Raw genomic sequence first — 25,183 nt, 5'->3', positions numbered from 1 at the left:
GTTGGCGCCAGCCCCTGAGCCACGTGTTTAACAGGTGGGCTTTCCGTGTCCTCTCTGTACCCTTCCCTGCCACCGTAGGGATGGACGAAAACACCACCTGCAGTCCTGCTCCCTCCACTAACTGTCCCAGTCCCCTAAAGTCCCATTTGATAGCCTTGAGGCTTCTCTCTTCAGTGTCATCACTGCCCGCCTGGACTATTAAAAGAGGATAGTACTCAGAGGGGCGAACCAGGTTGGGAAGCTTTCTGACAATGTCCCTGACCCTGGCCCCAGGGAGGCAGCAGACTTCCCTATGGGTAGGGTCAAGCTGACAAATAGGGCCCTCAGTTACCTTGAGAAGGGAGTCGCCCACAACACTCACCCTTCTTTCTGTCTTGGTGGAGGCAGTCCTGAGGCGTGGAGTCAACTTCCTTGCCCTAGGCATCCTCCTGGGTAGACTTTCTACCTCTTCCTCAGCTACTGGTCTCTCAAGCTCCAGGGCCTCCAACCTGTTGTGTAAGGGCACCTGGGAATGTGGGGCCGGTAGGGGGGGACAGCGCCTGTGATGTCTTAGTTCTTACCTTTATCCTGATCACATAGCATAAATTTTAGTTCTTTTGGGAAAGCACCTTTGATTTATAGAGTAGTAGGTGTCTCAGTGAGGCACATTTGAATTCTTACTTCATAATGGCTGCCCTTGTAGTAGCAATCTCATTGCTGCAGTGTGATAAGGTAGAATACAGTTTTATAGATTCGTGTAGACAATAAAAAAATTGCCACAAGCTTTAAAATCCATGCTAAGTGTCTTTAAAAAGCCTTAAGTTGCAGTGCTTCTTCTGAAGCCATAAACCTGTACATCAGCAGATGCACTTCACTGAAGAAAGTGCTAACACGATTGTATATTAAAAATGCTTCCTGAATTTTTAAACAAACGTTCCTTGCATGTGGGACATAGACCTTGTACATCTGCTTCATGTTTATCAACAGTGGCGAATAAAGTAATCTGAGGAAACAGGAACAAGGTTAACTGTTTCACAGGTTGTGAAACTTGCTGCTACTAGTTGTTTTGGATATTGGGAATACAGAATGTTTTTTAAGGAAACAGAACTTGACCAATGGGCATACAGCCGACATTATGTATGGCAGTAATTGCAGGAGGCATATACGAAACAGGCTTCATATGTTAAATGTTTTCATTTGGCAGTTTAGTGGGTGTCTGTTCTGCATGTAGCCTATCATGTTTAATAAGTGGTGCAGGTCTAGTGCATAACGTGGGAGAACTTTGAACTGCCAATTATTGCTTGGATAGATTGCGTGGGGGACTGTGATGTACTTGCCATCTTGCTGACACTCATTCCTAAACATCTTCCACCCAGGAGACAAAATACCGGCACAGGGAAACTTCTCGTTTTAATTCAGTGACTGCTATAATATGCTGTAATGAAAACTAAAATTGGAACTGGAAAAAATTTATCAAGGATTAAGCTCTTCAATTGATATGTTGCAAGGCAAATGTCATCTATTTCAAACACATTAAAATTTAAACAGGTGTCAATTTGTAGGAGACTAAGTTATAATATTCAGATCAAGGGACCATAGAGTAGCCTGTTAATTGTTAAATGTACTTTAGACATTAAGTCATGCTCCAAAGATGATGTGCTCCTTTATGTTTAGGTATGCAGGGACTCCTTTCCATAACACTTTTCTCATCTATTGTTCATCAGAAGGTGACAGGTGACAGCTTATTCTGTTATGCTCTTCTTCTACTTCGGATTGTGACAGGGTTCCAACATTATCATTCCATCTTAACTTTTTCATCAAGTGAAAAGATCCCCCTAGACAGGATTTCTGTCTGTCCTCCAGATCCTTTATAGCTATGAGTGAACCCCATAATTTATTGGGTGATGGTGGGGAGGTTGTTGTACTCTCTTCTTTACTTGTCAGTGTAAGAAACAAAACCCTTCATTTGATTTAGCTCATGGATCTCTTCCTTTTTTTTTGTAGATATTATGATCAGCTGTGTTCAATTGAACCAAAGTTTCCGTTCTCTGAAAATCAGGTAAGAAGATGTGTCAAACCATTAAACTGAATTGTGATCGTGGCGACTAGGATATGACTGCCAAGCCTGTACCTAATCCACTAAACAATACTTCTCTCAGGCAAGACATTTAAACTATGAGCCTTATTTTCCCAACGTCTGTTTATTTTCAGTCTGTACTCACGAATAGTCTATACTGAAATTTCACCTGTAGTGGCCAGGATTACCTTCATATTAAAGATTCAGAAAAGTTCTGCTGTTGGCTGGTGGTTATCGTGCTCTAACTTAGAAAGAGTGTGCTTTGCCAAAATATTCCTCTTCTACTCCTTTCCTTTTCCCAAGAAGTCTATTTCAGACTACGTTATAAATGCTTTTTAAATAACATGATTTATATGGGAAAAGCTTTAGTTAGTAATGATTGGAATATGATGCTTGTTTTTTTGAGGTAGAACAGATGTTTCATTCATAGCTATAACAGAGTAAACCCACTGGTTTACTATTTTTCTGCCTCTGCATCAATAAATTACGTAGTTTCTCTATAGATGTGTTAATTTTTTTTCTTCCCCTAACACATTTCTTTAGAATTTTATGGTTTTGAGGATGAATTCAGCTTAAGAAAATGTCTTTCCTCAAGTGGAGACTGAAATAGATCTCTAGGCTCCTATATTTTGGGAGGGAAAGATGTAGATTTTCTTTGGATGCATTTACACGTAGGACAGAAATTCAGTTTCTTTAGCAGATGATATTTGTATGGTAAGGTTATAATTTAAACATTTCTTTCAGACTTAGGGGATTGCAAGGGAGTGGTTTTGATGCAATTCAAACTGATTTTAGTTTTCATTGTAGCTGCCTTCACTTGTTTGTGAAGTAAAGCCAACCTACACTTTGGTTTTAATGTGTAAAAGTTTTGATGTGGTGCTCTGCTAACTCTGATATGTGGAGAACCGGGAAACTTTAGGAACAAGATTTGCAGATCAATAAACTGTTCTATCAAATTGAAGTAGTCAGTGGAAGCAGGAATGAACAGTTGGGACCAGAAATTCCTGAACTGGCATTTCTGCTGGAGAAAACTGTTACTGAACAGTACTGTGTGCTCTCAGGTTATTCTCCGAGGACATTTTAAAATGAGGGATTTTGTTATCTTTCCTGGGTTCATACCTGTGGCCTACAACCAGTTTGATTAGCTGAATCAAATTGTGGAACTTCAAAGCAGGTTCTGTGAAGTATTTGCATTGTCTATGGAATGTATGCTAGAAGTGTAATATAAAACGCTTTTTACCTGCTTTCTCTTCCCTGAGTGCATTTCCTGGCAGTGGTGCTATTGAATTCACTCTTAATGTCATGTTATAAATATTGTATCAAAAAGCAGTGCCAAATATGCTAGTAGTTTGGAACAATGGAAACTGCCTGGTTGGGTAGTTTCATTTAATTGTGAACACCATACCTGTCTGTCAGACTTCATGTGAGAGGAATATCTTAGTTTGGAAGTAATTTTTTCTGTCACTTAGAGGAGGAGTGGAGCTGAAGGTCTATTTTGAGAATTTATCTTGTTTGCTTTAAAAAAAGATTTGAAAAAACTAACAGGAAGAAAAAAATATATAGTAATTTTTTAAAGTAACTCTTGATGTTTTTCTGACACTTCCAGAGTGTTTGTAATGTCACTGGTGAATTAAATGTTTTATATTGTTAGAATTAAAAAAGGATAAGTATGTAAATTTGGGATATTTTCTGAAGACTTCATTGTTTATTTTAGAAATAAAGATGTTTTTCACAACTTTCAGGTCTGTGTAACATTTACTTGGAAAGATGCTTTTGATAAAGGATCACTTTTTGGAGGCTCTGTCAAACTGGGTATGTAATCACACCAAGAATGCAAGTGTTAATGATAAAATGTGAGAATATTTTTTTTATAGCTGAAAGGTTAATAGTGTTTCTAGTACTATCAGTATAACTTTACACAAGTCCTGCTACATTACTAAGAGATAAATCACTTCTGTTCCTTGGACACCCCCAGCTGACTTTAGTGAAAACGGTTCAAGATGACAAGTTTCAAAGGTAGGCTTTTGGTAAGCCATCTCTTAATTGCTTTTTATAAGTCAGATCCTTTTGAAAAGTGAAATGTCTAAGTGAAACAAGTCCCCTACGGAAGAAGAGTGTTTATCTGGCTTCATTAACATAGTTAGACATCACATGCTCTTCAAGAGACTACTAGAAGGACCTGCCTGCCAATGCACTGAAGTGATTTTTCTGTTACTTTATAAAATGTGTTCAAACAGATAAATTATGTGTTCAAACACATAAATTATATTTGTTTTCTGCAAAAGTAAGGAGTTTGAGTCTGTTTCATTGTACTTGCATGGGGACAATTCTGCCCTGCAATTTCTGGGTCATAAAATGGATTTGGAACACTTGCCAATGCAGAAACGAAGACTAAATGCTTTTGAATTAAGTGTAAAGCTGTCCAGTTGTTGTCATTCTCTGTTTCTGTTTATACCTGAGTGTTCATCATGGTTAATGCTGAAGGATGACCATTGCAATTTTGAAGCTGTAGACAAAGCCTGGAAAATCTGTTGCATTAATTCTTTTTTTTAAAAAAATAATAAAATAAAAATCCATCTTGCATATAGTTTTCTGTTAGCAACTACTGAAAATCTATGCAACTTCCATGTTCTGAATACAGGTGCTAGAGATATGCTTGGGTGAACTATATGCAGAACAATATACCACATCACTATGTATAAGCAAATGCTGCACAAATTTCCTCGCTCTAATTTTAACTCTTCTAGAAAGTTCTTCTGGATAATCATAGAAACCCATGGTTTGGGTTGGAATCTGAACCATGTAATCTGAAATATGTTGGTTTAAGTTAATAGGTAGAACTATAAACAGATGAGTCTAAGGAAAAGTAATATGGCTAAACAGCTGTTCTCACTGTAGTAAATCACAGTTGAAAAGTAGTCCAAAGTGTAAAATAATTCTAGATATAAAGTATTTTTGCACTTCAGAAACTTTGAAATCGTATCTTCTTGTGCTTTAGTCTTTTGAATGATGTGTAACCTCTACAAGATGTTTGAAAATACACTTCAAAAGAGATTTCCAAATTATTTAATGTATTGTGTAGACCTCTATACTATGGTCTTTATAGTTCCTCACTTAGAAACATTTAGTGGAAGTATTAAACAAGGCTCTGTTCAGCCTTCGGACTAAAGAGGACTTCAACTTTAAAACTTCATTATGATTTGCTTTATTTTTTGATTTGAAACTGTGATTTCCTCTGCAGGATGCTAAAGTACTGAGGATTATTTTCTTAAGTGTGGGTAACTGTCTCTCTTGATTGCAGCCCTGGCGAGTTTGGGGTATGAGAAGACCTGTGTTTTGTTCAACTGTGGAGCACTGGCAAGCCAGATTGCAGCAGAACAGAATCTAGATAATGATGAGGGACTGAAAGCTGCAGCTAAACACTATCAGGTACAGAGACTCCCTGCTTATGCTTTTGAATTCTGTTATTGATCTTAGAACATCAGTTTTATAGCTGCATGTGTTTTTTTCCCTCAATTACAAAGGTAGGTTGACTAATTACCTAGTGTTTTCTTGTGCATATTTGCTAGTTTTGAAGGATTTCATTGCATAACAGTTCCCCTCTTCCCCTACCTCCCAAGAGTGTTGTTAAGTAACAACCTTCAGCTTAAGATTTAGTGACTTTGGCTAATATTCTTGACAAGTTCTATAGCGATAGTCTCTTGTATTCTTCTTGGTAAAATGCAATACATTTTCGCATTCTTACGTGATTAGCCATAGCCAATATGCTTTTACTTGTAGTCAGTCTTCATAAATGTCTCAGTGCAAGTTAACTTTAAGAACAAGAAGTTGCAAGGAATTTTTTTTGGTAGCTAAACAGTAAATGGGATACTGAACAAGTTCTATTTTTTGAAATTATTTTATGTATTATATTTGTAAAAGTAAAAAATCTGTTTGAGAATGTGAAGGATAATATATTGTTTTGTTTTGTTTAGTTTGCAAGTGGTGCTTTCCAACACATTAAAGACACTGTTCTGTCAGCATTGAATCGAGAACCCACGGTGGACATCTCTCCCGACACAGTTGGAACTCTCAGTCTTATTATGTTGGCTCAAGCCCAAGAAGTGTTTTTTTTGAAAGCAACAAGAGGTATACTTCTTATGCTTAGGTTAAATATTTAAGTGCTCATTGCAACTTCCATAAAAATTTAAAAGCATATTACATTACTAAGAGCTGGTAAATGGCCTTTCAAATGTTTTTATTTTTCCCATTACGGATTTCCACACCATGCCCACATGCAAATGCGGGTCATTAAACACAAACTACAGATGTCATTTTAGAATTTGTCTAAGGTTCATTTGACAGTGCATTTGTTCCATTTGTTTTTCCTTCTTGTGTTCAAAACAATTAACTTTGGTTTACAAAGGATTTTGTTGGTTTACATATTTTTCCTTCTTGAAAACTAAAATCGTCATCTAAAAGAACCAAGAGTACTAGAAATAGTGCACAGGAGCTTTACCACTACTTCCCTCCTATACATGGGGGATGATCTCATGAGAATTTAGAAAAATGACTGTACAGGGAAACAAAGGACATTTCCTAGGAGTTTAGTGGAATTAAATTGTTCCATTGCCCTTCATTTTTAAGAATGGAACTGTCTAACCTTGTCTAACTTTGAGAATGCCCAGTTTATCTCTGAAAGTGAAATTCTGCAGGTAGAACAAAAATTGGGTCCATAACTGTTAAAGGCTGATTATGAAATAATCATTCAGCAGCAGCATATTTTCATGCAGTTATTGAAGAACATATGCTTCTAGGATCTTACCTGTGGAACACTACCATCTTCAGTACTAGACTGTTTTGCTTTTCTGCTCCTCTCTCTTGGAACAAACTGTACATCTAGAACTTAAAGGTACCCAAAAGTAAAACTAAGGACCTAAAGGTCAGATGTGATGTTCACACCCCCCTATCCCTGCTCTCCACCGTATTGTTTGCAGTACAGTGGAGGAAGGCGAAGTTTATCTTACTTGTATGCTGCTTCACAGGGAAGATTTCTCAAAAGCCTCATAGCCTTACTGCCCTAATCTTAAAAGAATCTTAACCAGAAACTAATGTCCTTCAGCTAAATGATAAACCATGATTATGTTCTTTATTAGGCTGTTTAGCAGTATTTTGGTCTCTGTATATTTGAACATTGCTTTTATATAAGTCCATGACTTGGTCTCAAAACTCAAATGCAGCTTCTTGGTGCACTGACGATTAGCATTACATGCAATTTTTCTGTTTTTCGTCTAGCATGAGATGGTCTGTTTAGCAGCCTTACCCAGCTGAGCTTGTTGGTTCTGATGGTTGGTTCTTAACGTTTTAAGTGTCTCAAAGTCTGAATGTTTGCTTGTCCATCTCTAGGCTTGCATAGTAGCTTTGATATTTTAAGGATACATGAATGAAAACAAAAGCCTCTAATGGTGACGGATCCGTTCCGAACTGTTTACATGGACAAATGAATGTCTAATGTTTCTGTTGTTAATGTGGCTAAAGTACTAATATTTTTTTTCTCTGTTTAAGCTGAGGCTCTGTGAAAGAATATGTAACTAGCACACACACACACACACACACACACAAACACCAGATGGGGTTACAAGGATGTTCTATTTAGGTGTTTTGTTTTTATTAAATATTTAGTGTACTGGAAAGAAACACTAACAAAAAAGTTAGTTGCCAACTCCTTTCTCTCCATATGTCTGTACCCTTTTTCATGGTGAAAAGATCTGTTTGGCATATATTAAATACATTTACTTCATAGAACATAGATACATCATAGCTCATGTCTGCAGTGTTGTAGATGTGTGTGTGGGCTGGAATGAGCAGGTCACTTGGGATTTGATTTTAGTGAGTAAGTATGCCCTGAAGGCTTCTTACCTCCCATACATCCCACTAATGCTTATCAGTCTGGCAGTATACAAAAATCACCTGAATCAGGAAATGCTTGTTTGTAAGAGCAGCTATTTAGATGGCTGACACTTGCATTGTTTGCCTGCCTTGTCTGTGCAGGCTGAATTGCTAGTGTAGGCCAGAGGCAATTATGAAAGGAGATGAAAATTGATAGTGTGTTCCCATTTTAACAGTTCTAGCTTTAGGAACAGGGTGAGAAAAAGAGGCGGGGAATGCTGCTGAGGATGTGGCTCTGCTGTGAAGTAGTGGATGCCAGTTGGAGGAACTCGAGTTACTGATGTTAAAGAATGCCTCCTATAAGTTGACTTCAATGTGGGCCTCTATGGAAAGGACCAGTCCCTTCTCTTCTGCTGCACTTCAAGTTTTTGAGTCTTGACATTGAGTTTGATTAGGGAACAGATCCTGCTGAAAATTGAATATATTTTTTCTGACTATATTTTGCCTAAATTCTTTGTGAGTGACTGCACAAATGCATGTGCTGGCACAAGGAAAGGTCTGAGAAGGAGCTGCCAAAGCTAGAGTGGAACTCTGCTTGTTACTGGCAGCTTGCTCTTGGTACGAGGTGAGGCATCACTCTTAATCCTGCATAAATGCTAGTGGCTACTGAAAGCTTTGTCTTAGGACTGACTGAACTTGCAGTTTCATGACTGAAGTGAAAAAATCTGGAAGCTGCAGCTGGATATCGAAAGCAGAATGGGATTCCACCCTTGTAAAATTATACCCTTGCAATACAGTTGCTGCTTAAAAATAAACAGGTAAATTATGTCATCTTCAAAAATTGATGATAATCATAATTGTTCTTTGTTTTTTCTTCTCCAACCCCAGATAAAATGAAAGACGGTATCATAGCTAAACTAGCTAATCAAGCTGCAGATTATTACGGTGATGCTTACAAACAATGTCAATATAAAGATACTCTGCCCAAGGTTAGTAACCCTCATAGAAATAACATGGGATCTGCTGTTGTTCATAACATGCTTGATGAAGAACACGTAAAATGTTATCCTCAAGAAAAGTTGACTGTGATTGCTACATTTATGTTGTATTTGAACCTGTAACTTAAAAAACAGTGAAGAATCTAGGAAGAAAAATATACTGTTTCTTAAGCAATTAAAAAAAAAATGTGATGTGTTTACTTGTGACATTTGTTTAAAGGGATCTTGGGATATTTGATACAATTAGGGATGCCTTAACACACTAAACCTATTTTTCAAACTAACACTTCCTAATGGGGTTTAATTGGCTTCTAGTGTTCAAGTTTTCATTTGAAATTTGTTGTCTTGGTGACAGGATGAATATAGTATCGTTGATCACCTATCTGTTAATGTAAAATATGGCTGAAAGTGTGTCCCCTGTCTGCTTCCCTGCCATCTCCTCTTCTTCTACCCCAAAACAATTTTGGTATTTGTAAGTTATCTCTGTTTAGGCTTGACTGTGTGAGTGGCTTTGATTTTGGCATATACAGGAAGATTTTTTTCCATTCTTTGAATATATACTAAATAACCGGTATTTTAAGAATGAGCAAGTGAAGAAGGCTTTACCCATGATATTCAAATCATAAGACAGTAGAAATTCTTTTGTGCAGTGTGAGTTACTTTAAACTTGGATAAAATGTACTTTATTTTTTGGTATTGACTCCTGACAGTTATATCAAACAAAGTAGGAGATCGGTTTACATAGTGCTTTTTGGTTGAATATCTGTGGAAAGCATCCCACACTGCTGATGTTCAGTTATTTCTTGTTCATTGATAGTTTCAGAACTCTAAAATAACCATTCCAGCTTGCAGTGGTTGGTCTTGTTACAAAAGTGAAATATGCTAGATTTACTAAAACGAAGCAAAAAAAATAATGCCTTCCCTATTAGAAAACTTGGTGGAAATATTTTGACCATTGATAAATGAAAAAGGTCAAGGTCTGGTCCTTCAAGTTGATATATGTTCTTAGCCAGATAAGTCTCTTTAATACTTCGGCAATTATTTTCTCTGGAAAAAAATCAAGTCATTTTATTCTTTTCTTGTACTGTAGAATAGAATCTTGATAGCTATACAAACTGTAAGTGCTACTGTACTAAAGTAAAAGCAGTATGCATTTTTATTTTTAAGCAATAAATCTCACAGAAATGCCTTTGCTGTAGGCTAGTTAGTGATATTTTTAACATATATTTTTGGAAAAAATAAAGCCTAATTTAACTTTAAATAGATATTTTACCTAGCTGCAACTTTGGGTTCTTTTGTGTGTGCATGTATTTCCTCTTGTACGTTCACTGGCATTTTACAGATTGGGCCAATTTCTTGCTTAGGTACTGTGGTTGTAATTGAATTCGGAGGGGTGATGAGATTAAATGAAATTACTGCTTTGTCTTTTGTGCTTGTGAATCTCTCTAAGCAATAGATTTGCTGCCTGTTCCAGTTGTACAGTAATTTGTCAATTGATTATTTGAAATAACATAATAAGGTTTGCTGGTTCTATGAGTTAACATTGGCTCTGAGAGCTGTTACATGTTTAGTTAGGAGTGTGAAATAGAAGGTGATTTGATGTGTCAGGCTCCAGTTGCAACCAGCCTCCCTGGCTGATTTTCTTTAAAATTAGTCCTCTTTTTTTCATTTCTGGTGGGGGCAGTGAGGTTGCACAAATGTGAAGAAGCAGTTTTTATGTACTGAGGTCTTTAAAACATCACTCTGCTTTTCCAGTGCTCCTTGATTTAAGAAATAAAACAGTAAGGCCAAATCCTTGATCAAAGACCATGCCTAATGCTGTGGGGTGCAGTATAATGTTTTCTTCATGTCTTGGTTGGTACTCCTGTGAAGATAAGTGCATTTATATAGAAGTCTAAAAATGACTTTTTAATGGCTTATATCTCAATATTTGTGGTCCTTTTATTTGTTCTTTGTTTTCATGATTCTGGAGTTACTTTCTTGATAGCCTTCTGCTGTTATAAGTGTAATTGCTTCATTACATAAAAAATACCTGTTTTCATCCCTCCCCTTTCTCCCTTGTTTTAAGAATACTGTCTTGGCTTTGTCTTGGGGGTGTTTGGGTATGTTCTTGTAACTATCCTTTCTAATATGTGCATGCACTTCTAATCTTTGGAGTAAATGTTGCGACTTCATGGCTTGAATTTAAATTGTAGTTCATCTAATATAATAGCCATTAAGAATTTTGCAGCAACGTGTTGTTATTTTTTTTAAAAAAAATCTGGATTCAATCCATGCTAAGTTGCATGTTCTCTGACATTTACCTCTAATATTTTAACCTATCTAAACCATTAATTGGGTGATTCTAATTTCCTCTTCTTCCTTTTTCTTCCTGCATCCCATGTTGTCTGTGGTGGTTTATGTGGTTGGACTTTCCCCTGGTCAGTATTTTTATTTCCAGGAGGTGTTTCCTGTTCTGGCTGCAAAGCACTGCATTATGCAGGCCAATGCAGAATATCATCAATCTATCCTGGCGAAACAGCAGAAGAAATTTGGTGAAGAGATTGGGAGGTTACAGGTGTGTAAAACGTATACTTGTTTTCTCACATTTTTCAGAAGAAAAAGTTAAATCATGTTTATCAAATGAATCAAATTACTAGCAGCTGCCAAGATAAATATCTCTGGACTTCAATGATTTTTGGACAGTTTGATACTGCTTGACATATTAAGTCTGTGTTTTTGTATTTACATACGCTTATCTCAGAATATTAGCACATCTGTTATGTTTACTAAATGTTCCTAAGTAATTTTATTAAAATAAATGAAAATTTTCTTACTCTGTACTTAAATCCTTTCCTGCATCCCCAATTTAAACCTTAATTATTTTTGAAAAGCACAAGGGAAGTTTTCAGATGTAGGATTATCACGTTGACATTTTAAAAGTTACTGTTACGCATTTATAGCTTGCTTCTGGATGGAGCTTCACTTTTTTTGCATGTTTGTATAACAATTAAGTGCCTATTATGAACTTCTAATAGCAAATACTATGACTGTTACTGGGTGATGGATGAAGATATATACCTGTTGTTCACTCTTGATTTTGAAATCTGTCTAGCAAAGCTCTTTCTCTAGGATATCACTGTAATGGACTATTAATGCCTTCTTATGTTCAGCCCACATAATGCTCTGTTACACGAAGTATCCCTTCATGCTGAGTAGTTAAGATTTTTTTAGTGAAGTCTGAAGAGAAATATGACATTACCTATTTTAACACTGTCATGAATGAGATGTAGTGAGAAGTTAGTCCTCTCTTTTTATTTGAATATGTTTAGTAAAGTAAAACTTAAATCCTGTCCTCCATAGTTACTACAATGCTGCTTCCATAATTAACATATATGAGAGATCTAGTATCCTTCCTGATGAGCTGCTTTGAGAAATTCAGGTGAAATAAAGTAATACTTTTTTTTTGTTTTGGTAGATCAAACTAGATCAAAGATGGATTAGGCGGGGAGTAGGGTAAGAACAGTTGTTGTAGACTTCCAAATTAAAGTATACATGACACACTCCTGTATCTTCTCCTGTCACCCTGTTTCTTGCAAATGCTAATTAAACGTATAGTATTGGGGGGGAAGGAGACAGAAAAGAACAGAACTGCTATTGAGTGCTTTTTGGCACAATGGAAAATAGAAAAAATGTCAGCAAACTTTAAATATATTTCTAATATCTCTTAGGTTCCACTTCTCAATCCTCAGAACCTTGAGTTCTTGAACTGGTGTGAGTTTACATAAATCTTGACTAAAATTGCTTCTTACATGTTTTTATGTATTTGGAACACAAATGTGTACATGATGAAACAGATACAGTCGAAGGATGGTGTTGTCCTCTATCACTCTGAAAATAAATTGGGTGTAGGAAAGCCAGATATATCAGGGTTGTATGTAGATGCAGCAAATGGAAGTGAAGAAACATTGGACCTTGTATTTTATTTTAACGTGCAGTAGGATTTCAGCAATATTTTTCTGCAGCTTCTGAGTTTGAGATTAGGTGTTGGTAGCAGGTGTGAAAACCAGGACTCTGTTCTAGCCTCTTCTGTGCATGTGAGCAAGATTTGAACCTTATCTGCAAAAATGAGCTTTTGATTTCACAAATGAACATGAAAATGACATGGTGACTTTTTTTGAGAACGGGTTTTTGTGGTGTTACTGCCTCTAACCCATATTTGCTTCTTTTTGGTTTTGGGGACTCATAGTGAAACTACTGTGGGATATTAACTTGCCCACTGTTTTTTTTTTTTTCCACTAAACTATTCTAATTGGTAAATTATTTTTTCAATTTTGATACCCAAAAAAATATCCGCCCCATCATTTACAGAAAAGAAGAATATCAACCATATGCTTTGGAAGTATAGTCACTTGGCTAACTGGGACACTCATCTGTTTTCCTAAACAAATATAATGGAGGGAGAGAGAGAACATTTTAATTTTAACTGTGTTTTTTATTTTCTAGCATGCAGCAGACTTGGTTAAAACAGTGGCGTCTCGTTATGATGAATACATAAATGTTAAAGATTTGGTTGACAAAATCAACCGTGCACTTACAGCTGCCAAAAAAGATAATGACTTCATTTATCATGACCGTGTTCCTGACCTGAAAGACTTGGAGCCCATTGGAAAAGCCAGCCTTGTGAAGTCTACTCCTGTTGTTGTTCCCCTCAGTCAGAAATTCACGGGTAAGCAAAGTGGGCGAAGCTTGTCATAATTACTATCTTGTAAAACGCACGTGGTCACTAATGCTCCTCTGTGACATGAAAATGTAAATGTTTACTTCTGAATCTATGAAGTTTACCACAGTTTTTGAAAGTATCATTTTTTTCTAAGTTGTTGTTTTACTGCTTGATGAGCAACATACTAGGAGATTAAACGACAGGTTGAAAGTCATTATCTGCAATGTTATCTTTAAGATATTCTCAGATTTTTCTCAGCTGCTGTTCTTCGATACTAAACCAATCTTTTTAACTTCAGAAAGAACACTAATATTGGGGATAAGTATCAAATCATATAATCTTCACTAATCTAGTTGCTGGCCTTCGTAAAGCTCCAAAATATCAGTTTGTTGTCTGAACAGGGAAGTTCTGAAAAATGATCTGCTCTTGTCTTTCTCCTTTCCTTCCTTTTAAAAAGAGCCTTAAGGAAGATATGACTTGTAGTCATACAGATGTTCTCAATGTAACGCTTTTAAATTACTTCAACTCAATTTCTGCCTTAGATGGAAATCTAAATATTTACAGCTATTGAAATATCCACTATATTAAGCTAGAGAATTGTAGAAATAGATTTATTTTTAACACAGCCTGGGGAGCAGAGAAGAACTATCTTACACTGTGTAGATCGGTCTTCTGTATTACAACCTGTACTAAAGAGCCATGAAGATGTTTGTATCCTTTTACTTTCACAGTGCAATTACAGTAATTTATGCTCCTTCCCTTGTAGACCTGTTTGAGAAGATGGTTCCATTGCAAGTTCAGCAATCTGTGAGTGTTTATAACCAGAGAAAGGCAGATCTAGTAAACAGGCTAATAGCCCAGATGAGAGAAGCCACAAATTTGGCAAATGGGTAAGTATGGCTTCTTGTTAACTTTATCAAGATGAGTTATGGAACAGCCTCTCAATACTAGTTCCCTTGCAGCCTGTCAACATGCAGATTATGGTAAAGTTTTTTATTCCTGTGTAGTAGGCTGGCAAATTTGAGGTCTATAGTGGTCTAAGTGGAACTACTTGAAATACAGTTTGTTCTTTAGATGCATTCATTTTCTTCAGCCTTTCATCAGTCTTTAGGAATCTGACACTTGCTCAGAAAGAGTTCCACTACCATTAATCTACAGGGATTTTCATGTTTCAGTGGTCAGCTTGATTGAACCAGTGATCCACTATATGGTATTTTTCCCCCAAGATTTTGTTCTTTAATAATAATAAATCTTATCAACCTGAAAGATAGGAATGTAACTCAAGGCAGTTGGTTATTTATTTACCAGATAGTTGTTACTGAAAATGTTTGTCACTTTTGTAGGAGCTAGAAGACTAGGATTTGTTTAGCTTTTAAGAGCTTTGAAACTCGCTTTTAGAGAGGTGTAGTCTAGGAATAAATTTCAAGTATTCAGTTTGATCTTTCTGTCCAAACATATGTTGTACAATGCATCCATTCTGATAATGGACTGTGTGATCATTTATTTGGATAGCAATATTATTAACAGGGTATATTACAGGTATCCAACACATCACACAAGTTGCTGTATAACATGTTGACTTTTTCAGTGTGTTGGCTTCCCTCAATCTTCCGGCTGCAATTGAAGATGTGTCTGGTGATACTGTTCCTCAGTCCATTTTGAACAAGTCCAAGTCTGTGATTGAACAGGGAGGAATTCAGACTGTTGATCAGCTGATCAAAGATTTGCCTGAGCTGCTACAAAGGAACAAAGAAATCTTAGATGAAGTAAGCTCATCAACTGCTAACACTCAAGACATTCTTGGGGAAAAAACAACACACTACCTACCGCTCAACTTGTTTTCTTTAAATGACAATAGAAAAAGTGCATGGTTATACAAAATGCTTGCAACTTTAATAGCATTTTAAAACCACAGTGCTTGTGATAGCACTAAAAATACTGCTTGTAATAGTACTTAAAAAACATGCTGTTTAAGTGTTCAGTCCACACATGCCAAAACCAGGCTGTCACGTATGAATGTTCACTTATGAGTATTTTCTTTTTTAAGATTAAGCTGGGGGAGGCAGGGAAACATTCTGTACAGATTTTAATCATTTGTCTTCTGTATCTTTTATTTACCAAATTAAATTTATACAAGATATTTGTGTTGGTGGTGTTTTCTACTCTAGGTATATACTATAGCTATTGCATGTTTACAAGGGGTTATAATGCATGTAACACTTTTAACTCTTGCAGTCCCTACGGTTGTTAGATGAAGAAGAAACTACAGACAATGAACTCCGAACAAAATTTAAAGAACGCTGGCAGCGAACGCCATCCATTGAACTCTATAAGCCTTTAAGGGCAGGTAAAGTTAATATTTCTTGGCTTGGATCTTAGGAATGTTCTAAAAATGTTCATTTTCATTGTGTAAATATAAGTAGTGTTCAGTATTGTGACACTGTCTTTAAAGATACAAATCAGTTTAGGAGAGGGTGTGGTAAAATATCTTTGTTGTTATCTGTGCTATTACTCAGAGTTGAGGGTTATTGTAGAGGAGAGTTTGTTGCTTTTGCAACCATGGAGCGCATGTGAATGCTGAAGTTTCAGAGATGGTACATAACAAAAGATAGCTGCCCTCCTAAGAACTTGGTTTCAATTACCACTTACATGGGTCTTTTAGTTTAGTGTGTCTGTGTGTTAATACCTTTTTTTTTTTTTTTTTTTGTTATTTCCTAAGGTGTTCGTTTGTCATTGATTTTTCTTTTTTTGCAATGGTTAGTTAAATTACTTACAATCATCACCATATCAGGCTTTCTGTATACTTAGTATGTATTGTTTTGAAGATAGCTAGTACCAGTGCCTTAGTGAAGTGCCTTAGCACAGGCCTTAAAATCTGAGTGGCTCAAACTAGTGTGTATTAATACGCTGTCATATGCCTCTTTGAATAATAGAGATGCTTTGCTTAAGCCGTACTTGTATAGGAAACTTATGATGTTAAGACTTAAAACAAACATTTAATGTGCTGGTCCATAAAAATGTATGAAGACTTGCTGAAGAACATTGAAAACCAGTCTGGTGTGAGACAGGTTTTGAAATGTTAACGCCTGTTTTCTCTGTCCACCACCAGAGGGAGCCAATTTCCATAGTATCTTGAATAAAGCTGTGCAAGCAGATGGGCAAGTTAGAGAATGCTATCAGTCTCACCGGGATACAATTGCACTTCTGTGTAAGCCAGAGGCAGAGCTCAATGCAGCTATTCCTTCTGCTAACCCAGCAAAAACATTACAAGGAAGTGAGGTAAAGCATGGAAATTATTCTCTGTTTTGGATAGAAGGGCTACTCATCTAACAGAATAGACTCAAGTTGACCTGTGTGGAGGCTGATTCTTAATTGCTATTGTTTCTATCCCAATTTATGCAGGGGGGTAACTTGTACTTCCAAAAAACTTGCTTGCTTGTTCTGTTTAAAGTTTGCTAGAGTATATTTTGTTATGCTTAATGTAAGCAAGTTCAGTTGCTAAGTACAGCAAGACTGGGTGACAAACAACTGTAAAAGGAGCAGTATTTGATGAATACTTTGTATAGGGTGATAGAAAGTAATGCTCAGGCTCTTGGGCAATTAGATTTAAAATAAATAAATAAATAAATGTTTTCCTGTGTTTTAAAGTATGTTTTTAAGTTTTAAAGTATATTTTAAATCCAGTATTTTAAAGGCAATTACACCAATTTGCTTTCTGAGGAAGTCCTGGCTCATGTTGTAACTTTTCTCATGAAAATCAAATACATTTACTTCAAACCAATTCCTATGTTTACAATATTGTGAGATGCCTGATCTTTTTTCGAAAACAAAACAAAAAAAACATTGTATTTGTAGTAATTCAATGTTATTAGTGGAAGCAGATACTGTAGAGGAGAATATAGCTTGAGGAATGCTTGAAGGTCTTTGTTACGTTGCATTTAGTTTTTAGTCATGAATCCTTAAAACGTCATCTTAAATACATTTGTAAACAGAAGTGCATGCAGCATTATTGCTGGTACCTGTGAGGAGTGCAAGATAGAAACTAATAATAGATTTTTTATTTTTGCAGTAATTCTTCAGAACTCATTAACTTGACAATTTTATTACGTAGGTCGTTAATGTCTTAAGAACTTTGCTGGCTGGTTTGGATGAAGTTAAAAAGGAGAGAGAACAACTGGAAAATGACATGAAAGCTGTAAATTTTGACATGACGAGCAAATTCCTGGCTGCACTTGCACAAGATGGTGCTATAAATGAGGAGGCTATCTCTGTGACTGAGTTGGACAGAATTTATGGAAGTTACACACAGAAAGTGCAGGAGTCCTTGAAAAAGCAGGAAGAACTTCTCAAAAACATTCAGGTACCACCACCTGTCTGTATGTTGTCTTTGCTCTCAAACTATAGCAGCAATTCCTCAACATTTCCAGTACAGTAGAAATCTACAGCTTTTTTTTTTTCTGTAGATATGCTTTCTACTCCATTTTGCTTATGACTGTCATAGAACAATTGATACTCCTTTATCCCTCTGATCACGGAAAAATACAGGGTTTTGGTTTAGTATTCACTGGAAAGAAATGTAGATTTCTAGCAGACTCTGCCAGAGCTCCAGTGTCAGTTCTCTTGGCCCAATTCTGCAGATGGTTTTGCCCTTGAAGAAACTTAACTGTGCGTAAGAAGTTTTGGTTTGGTTTAATCTTTTTTTCCTCCTCCTGTCATCCCATCTGGATAGTTATTTGTGGGATAACAAGCGACCTGTAAGTAAAAATTATTGAAAATTTCTTATACTGTGACTTACCTCAGTCTTAATTTGTCAGTAACACTAGGGACAGGTACCTGAAACATCTGGCAAAAGAGTCGGTCCTAGTGCTTAGACAAATAAGAACAATTGTTTGAGTGATGATGGGGCCTATTTGTGTGCAAGATTACTTGTGACTTCTGACTACAACTTGCACTTAATTTTTCCCTTTCTGAAGAGTTATTGCTTCTAGATGACAATATGGGCACTGCTTTTATCAGGGATCTTATATTCATACATTTCTTAACATAGATACTTCTAAAATCTTGATGGATATTACTTTGATATTTGAGTGTCCTGGAATACAAGTTTGATTGCTGCTTCTGGCAGCTGAAGTAGTCTTTTAAGTTTTTTTCCTAAAGAAATGAGATGCAACTGAGCCTCTTGTCAGTTTTCTTCTTCTCTGGCCTTTTAATAGCTTGCCAATGTTTTGATTTGAGGTAGATTTGAGGTAGAGCTTCTAAAAAAAATTGTAACTTTTGAGATGATTTTATAAATATCAGTGGAGTATAGCACAGCAGAGAGCCTAATTAGTATATTCTCTGAAGGAATCTCTATAGTAGGAACTAAAGAATTACCTGGAGGTCAACCAAAGAGAACAGATGATTAGTTGATACCTCCTGCCTGTCAATTAATACACGTTTAATTCTGAAATAGCCACTGCACTTGGCAGTTATCAAGTATCAGAAGTACATTGTGTGGCTGGAAGGTGATGAAGGTAGGCATTGGGAAAAGGGGGTAGAAGCCATGAGTAAAATTAAGAACAGGAGATGCAGAATCTTACATGGAACCAGGCTGCATTATTATCATTGCTCATTTTTTTCCCTTCTTCCTTTTAAGAATGCACATCAAGATTTTTCAAAGATGAAACAATCAAACAATGAATCTAATTTAAGAGAAGAAGTTTTGAAGAACTTAGCTGTGGCAAATGACAAATTTGTGGAACTTGTAGCCAATTTAAAAGAAGGCACAAAGGTAAAGTAATTCTTAAAGAACAGGAAGAATGTTTTATTTACACAGTGAGATGTGAATCTAAAGTCATAATAAACGTCATAGTCAATGCTAGATAGGAGGTACGTTTTTGAAAATTGTACTGCTGAAGTGAGGACAGTGAGTTGCTTGAATTTTGTTTTGACAGCTGTGAAACACTTTGTTCCTCTCTGAAAAGCAAGCTTTTTTGAGTGTTGATTTATATTGAAATAGGAACAGGTATTGATTACAGCTGAGTAACTAATGCTGAAGGACCCAGAAAAGCCATTTTATATGAAGAATTTTCATTTGTTCTCCCATAATAATTAATCAGTTTATCAAATCCATGTTTTATATACTGCTGGTGCATACATGAGGAAAGATGAGGAGGGCTTTATTTAACTTGCTTTTTTGATCTGGGCTTCTGGAATGTGTCTCTTATTGCTTCAGTACTAAATGCTTTTACTGATTTATTGAATTGGTAGTCTGCTAGAGCAAAAAAAAAAAAAAGAAAACAAAGCTTTGAAATGTCAATGAAAATTGAATGCATGGAACTGACTGAAGGCAGTAAAATAATTACAAAAAAAAATAAAAAAAAATCCGTATAGTTCCTCACTAAGTGACCAAGTTTTGTTCTGTTTTTAAATAGTCTTTCCAGTCTTGAACTATGTATGTAGTTTTTAATCTTATAAGTATGTACAATTGTACAATATTAGAGGTAAGGACAAGAGCTGGCTAGTGTCTGCTTTGGAAAAGAATACAAATGCACTAGCAAATTTTACTGGAACAGCAGGTTCTGGGCAAAGTAGTAATGTAATGCCTATAACTGGGTCAGTATGTAGAAATACACTAGCATAGAGTCTGAAAGTATTGATTGAGCATGTTAATTTTTTCTTTACTAGTTTTACAATGAGCTGACGGAAATCCTTCTGAAATTCCAAAACAAATGCAGTGACATTGTCTTTGCTCGCAAGACTGAAAGAGATGAACTGCTCAAGTAAGATTTAAATACTTTAAGCATTGTAGAAATTAAGTATTTATCAGAAGGTAATCTTTGGACAAGTTTATTATGGTACTTGATGACACAAGAAAGGATGAATGTGTTGACTATATCCTCTTTGCCTCGTGTGTTAACCCTACTCTCCTTCCCTTGAAAATCTACAAAAATAATAGACATAAATAGTGAATGCTACTTAGAAGTCTGTTTTCCTGTTCCCATATAGTGTGAACATGTGTCATCTTACCATGATTTTACTCTACTGCGTTTTTTGGTGTGCGTCTGGTGGTATTTTATTCTTTTTTTTGAGGAGCTTTTGATTTCTGCATCTTGCCCTTGCTGTCAACTTGGTTTGAGAAGTTATCTAGGTGCTTCAGCATATAATTGCCTTCTGTGTCCCCCAGTGTGGTGGAGGGAAAAACACTGGTCTCTGCTCTGTAGTCTGATCTGGTCTGTTATGTTATTATTTAGATTATGTGAGTTGCCTGTGCTACTGAAGAAAGGGAAGTAGTTTTTATCCTTCCTGTGAAGGGAACAGTTGTGTTGTTTTTGTCCCTAGCATGTGATCAAGTTAGTGTAGTATGCTTCAAATGTAATTTTTGTGCACTTGGTGTAAGAAGAAAGGATAATTGAAAAGGCTCGCCTTTTCCAGTTTTCAGCTTTCTTCAGCAAAGCGCATTGCCTTTAATAAAAAGGGCTAGTTTTTAGTAAAACTATAAGTGGTGAAACTGCAGCTGTTCTGTGCGTGTACCTTGTTGTGAATGCTTAGCTCTCAAATTTTACCTTGTCTAACCTCATCCTTTTTGCAATTGCTTTTTACCACTTGGTTATTGTGTTTTAAAATACTTGGCAACCATATACAACCCCTTCCACCTCTTTTTTTTCCCCTCCCTTCCTTCATACGTGAAGTATGGAAGCTGTAAGCTGCTGAACCAAGGCTTAGGTCTGAATATTTCATGTCTCTAATATGTTAGAATTCAGTGTTAAAGAGGTAGGTGTAGTGTTGATATAACATTCAGCTGAATCTTGCAATGATACTCTCTTTTACTTCCTCATGTGTTAACTGTTCACTGACATGAAACTCTCAAGGTTTGCAGAAATGATTGGATTTGGGATATTTGTAGTATGTCTACCAAATGTATTTCTTAGTATGCTCAGCCTATGTTTTTTGGCTGAAATGGTCTGTGTTGTGCACTGTGTCCTACCTGCCCTTCCGCCCCATTAAAATCAAAATACTGGCTGTGGGTTCTGTCTTGATATAGCAAAAATGAATTTGGGGAACTGGTATCTCATGTAGCACTGGCGACCTTGTTTCATGATTGCCCATTGGATGACCAGTTTTAATAGTGTTTTAAGCTCTACATTTGATGTGCTTGGTTGCTGGTTGGCCAAAATAGACTTCATTCTGAAAGCCACCAATCTTTACAGCTTAGTTTTAAGAGAAAATTGCTAACTCCTTCCCTTAGTTATTTTTCTAAGATGGTAGATACTGGTTTTGATAGTTTCAGGATAATAACAGCATTGGATAATTACTCCACTGTCTGCAGCAAGTAGTTTGACATACGTGTATGTAACAGTGTATGTAATGGTGCACGAAGACAGTATTTCCAGCTCTTTATCACCATTCTTTTTTCCTAGTGATACAGCAGGGATAGTTTTCTTGCAAAGGCATTTTTTTTGGAGCTCTTGTTTGTCTCTTTTTTTTTTTTTTTCAACCAGTAAAGTTGCTAGTTTTGTTCTCTGGAGCTCACCTTTGCATGCTATATAATAGAAGCCTGTAGTTTGTTGCTAACTAGACTGTATGCCTTTGTCAGTCTCCCTTGTCTTCTGTTTCAGAATACCAGGTATGAAGTTCTAGCTGTTATATGTTGCTATGTATCTTGTATACTATATTTTTATGTGAAGTTTTTTGAAACTTTAACTGCTTCCTGAAGTGTTTTGGAGGAATCTGTCGAATCTCAAGTATTAAATCTTTTGCATTGAATAATATACTCTATCCATCTGAATATGTAACTGCTTCCTCAGAATTTTCATGACAAGCTGACTGTAAAATCTGCTCACTGTTTAATGGAAGCTAAAACATGACACCAAAGCCTCCTTGTATCTTACCAAAGTCATATCCAAGAGTAGTGATCTATACCTAGTATTGAGCTGGAACATAAAGATGTTATTAGAATAATAAATGTAACATTTAATCAAAGATTGGCTGGAGGATTTTCTGTAATGAAAGTGATTTGCACTCTAAATTGTTTGAGCTAGCTCACTGATTAGGCTTTAAATATTAAATTTATTTTGTCACTTTTTCTTAATATAGTTTGCTGAAGTGTATAACAATTTGTAAATAAAGCTGTATGTTTGCTTGTCTGTTTTTAATAGAGATTTGCAGCAAAGCATTGCTAGGGAGCCTAGTGCACCCTCTATTCCTCTGCCTACATATCAGACCACACCAGCCGGAGGAGGTAAGCCTGCTGCATCATCGACTCCCACTCCAGCACCCAGAACCATGGTGGTAAGTAAATGCTCCGGAATTGGTGGGTTGGAAATAGAAGGTTCATACTCTGGAAGTCTGATCTATATCTTGTTTATATAACTCCTTAATGTATTGGTGTATTTAGAGAAGGGTAGGAGTGAAATAGAGGGAGAAGTCTCAAAACTTCATGGAGAGTTAGTGTTTTTCATAATTGTATATCTGAAATGGAAAGTTCACTGTTTTCCAGATGCAATGCATTATTATCTATATAAAGGGAATATAGAATGCCTCTCCTTCTTCTTCTTCTTCTTTTTTTTTTTTTTAAAAAAAAAAAAAAAAAAGTAAATCATAACCAAAGCTTTTAATTCCATGACTTTCTGAAAGAAGCTCCAACTTAATTCACCCTCTTTTGTTAGGGTGCTAAACCACAGCCACCAGCACGGCCACCACCACCAGTGATTTCCGCAGCAAGCAGTTCTACTGCATCTGCACCAACTGGACCAGCTGCAGCTCCTGCGGCTCCTGCTGCAGCTCCTCCTGTTGCTCCTGCTCCGGGAGTCGGTGCATCCAGCACTGCACCATCACAAGCACAGGGACCTCCTTACCCAACTTATCCAGGTTTCCCAGGGTATGCTATTGGAGTACTTATGCTGTTGTGTAACCCATAATCTAAAAGCACTTATTTGTGACATATTTAAATTGTTTTTTTATCACTGAACATATGTTTAGTGTTCTTGAGATGTGGTGATTTTTCAGTTTTAATTGTGTAATTCCTGTTGGAATCATTTGCTGACAGTATTTATGGGGGGGTTCATTTTGGTTGCAGGGTTTCTCCTTTTTTTTCCATTTCCCCTTTTTAAAAGGAGGAGATAGGACTGCAGTTCCTTAACCATGGTTTGTGGACTGTTGCCATCCCTTGCATAATTAGTTGGTTTTTATCTCCTAAATGTTGGCATATCATTTTTTAAATCCTGGTATCTTGCTAAAGATACGCAGAACAAATTGCATTTGAGTAGTGTACTTTATTCTGATGCTTTTTCATTTCTTTTGGAGTCAGGACAAGGAGTTGGAAACAGCTGCCATCTTTTTCAGTAGCAGGCTCTGAAAATGTTAATATATGTACAATGATGTTAAGCATAAGAGAATCAGTTTGCATCAGTTCTTCTAGTTTTAGCAAGTTACTTTGCTCTACTTTCGCTCTCCAGTTATGTTCCATGCATTATACTTTGTTTGGTCCTTAAAAGTTGCCACACTTTCTGTTGCACAGAGTAGTATGAAAAGAAAGCTTTTACTGTGATTGCATTTTTTTTGTGTCTATCAATGAGTTAAATTACTTGCAAACTAGTGTTATCAATGTTTTGCAACTAAAACATGCTTTTTTTTCTTCACACAGGTATTGTCAGATGCCAATGCCAGTAGGCTATAATCCATACATGTATGGCCAGTATAATCTGCCATATGTGCCATCACCTGTCTTTCAGAACCCAGGACAACCACCATATCCAGCATCTCAACAACCTGGATACCCTTTTCCTCAACAGCCTTATTACCCTCAGCAATAGATCTGCACAGAAGCTCTGCTTGTTAAAAATTTGGGAGAAAATTGCAATAAGGATACTAAAACTTCAGCTTCAGTTAATGTACCATACTGAACTGTAGGCAGTCTATAACTCTTGTTCATTGTTAACTGCTCAAAAGTGTCTAGATCAGTTTTTGATTACATGAAACACTCAAAGATCTGTGGCAGCAGTACAGACTGTAGAGTAAAACCAGAACTAGAACCTAATTCAGTGGTCTGAAATTGTACACTACATGTTGGCTAGACCAAAATGTTTCTTTGCAAAAATCCTATTAAAAATGGATTAGATGAGAAAAATGGAGCAGTGCTTGCACTGGGTGTTATATATTCTATGGAACTACATAGCATTTCCTTCTATACTCTTAATGGTTTGTATTTTTTGAGTTTAATTAAAATAAGCTATTTTGTCTAATAATCAAGGCCTTGTAAATCATCAGTAAAAAAATAAATTACGTAAGAATGGTTTAAACACTTGGCATTTTCATTACCATTAAATTATATTTTGTGTGGTTTTAGGTTCTTTCATTTGTCCCTTGACTTACACTTGGCTGTAATGCCAAAATAACATCTCAAATGCTTAGCCTTACAACTGAATTTACACCTCTTCTCCTTGAACCTCTATTTTTTTGTAAGTCTATAACTAACCATTTTGATACTGGTAGTTGAAGTCTTGTGAATAGAATCCTGTACCTTTTGAAGTGTTTTGGACTAAACAATTTTCATTATCACTTTAAAAGAACAGTTATTGT

The 25,183-nt window shown here is 36.3% G+C and overlaps 1 protein-coding gene across 2 annotated transcripts in view; it reads left to right on the top strand.

Moving 5' to 3' along the window:
• PDCD6IP (programmed cell death 6 interacting protein) overlaps window positions 1-24,903 on the top strand; it is a 32,784-nt gene extending 7,881 nt beyond the window's left edge. Inside the window, exons 2-18 of one of the 2 annotated variants that reach the window (XM_084511638.1) lie at window positions 1,984-2,038; window positions 3,799-3,868; window positions 5,358-5,485; window positions 6,031-6,184; window positions 8,813-8,913; window positions 11,363-11,479; window positions 13,408-13,630; window positions 14,391-14,514; window positions 15,213-15,390; window positions 15,860-15,971; window positions 16,734-16,903; window positions 17,736-17,984; window positions 19,260-19,394; window positions 20,291-20,385; window positions 22,762-22,894; window positions 23,272-23,483; window positions 24,249-24,903. In XM_084511638.1, the coding sequence (XP_084367764.1) occupies window positions 1,984-2,038; window positions 3,799-3,868; window positions 5,358-5,485; window positions 6,031-6,184; window positions 8,813-8,913; window positions 11,363-11,479; window positions 13,408-13,630; window positions 14,391-14,514; window positions 15,213-15,390; window positions 15,860-15,971; window positions 16,734-16,903; window positions 17,736-17,984; window positions 19,260-19,394; window positions 20,291-20,385; window positions 22,762-22,894; window positions 23,272-23,483; window positions 24,249-24,417 (2,425 nt within the window). In that variant the 3' untranslated portion in view covers window positions 24,418-24,903. Of the gene's footprint in view, window positions 1-1,983; window positions 2,039-3,798; window positions 3,869-5,357; window positions 5,486-6,030; window positions 6,185-8,812; window positions 8,914-11,347; window positions 11,480-13,407; window positions 13,631-14,390; window positions 14,515-15,212; window positions 15,391-15,859; window positions 15,972-16,733; window positions 16,904-17,735; window positions 17,985-19,259; window positions 19,395-20,290; window positions 20,386-22,761; window positions 22,895-23,271; window positions 23,484-24,248 lie in introns of both variants that reach the window. The other variant, XM_084511637.1, reaches the window with a different exon arrangement.
• Window positions 24,904-25,183: the final 280 nt, after the last annotated feature.

Source organism: Aythya ferina (genome assembly GCF_964211825.1).
Source record: "Aythya ferina genome assembly, chromosome: 2".
NCBI classification, from domain to species: domain Eukaryota; kingdom Metazoa; phylum Chordata; class Aves; order Anseriformes; family Anatidae; genus Aythya; species Aythya ferina.
This window is presented reverse-complemented; position numbering and strand designations above follow the sequence as displayed.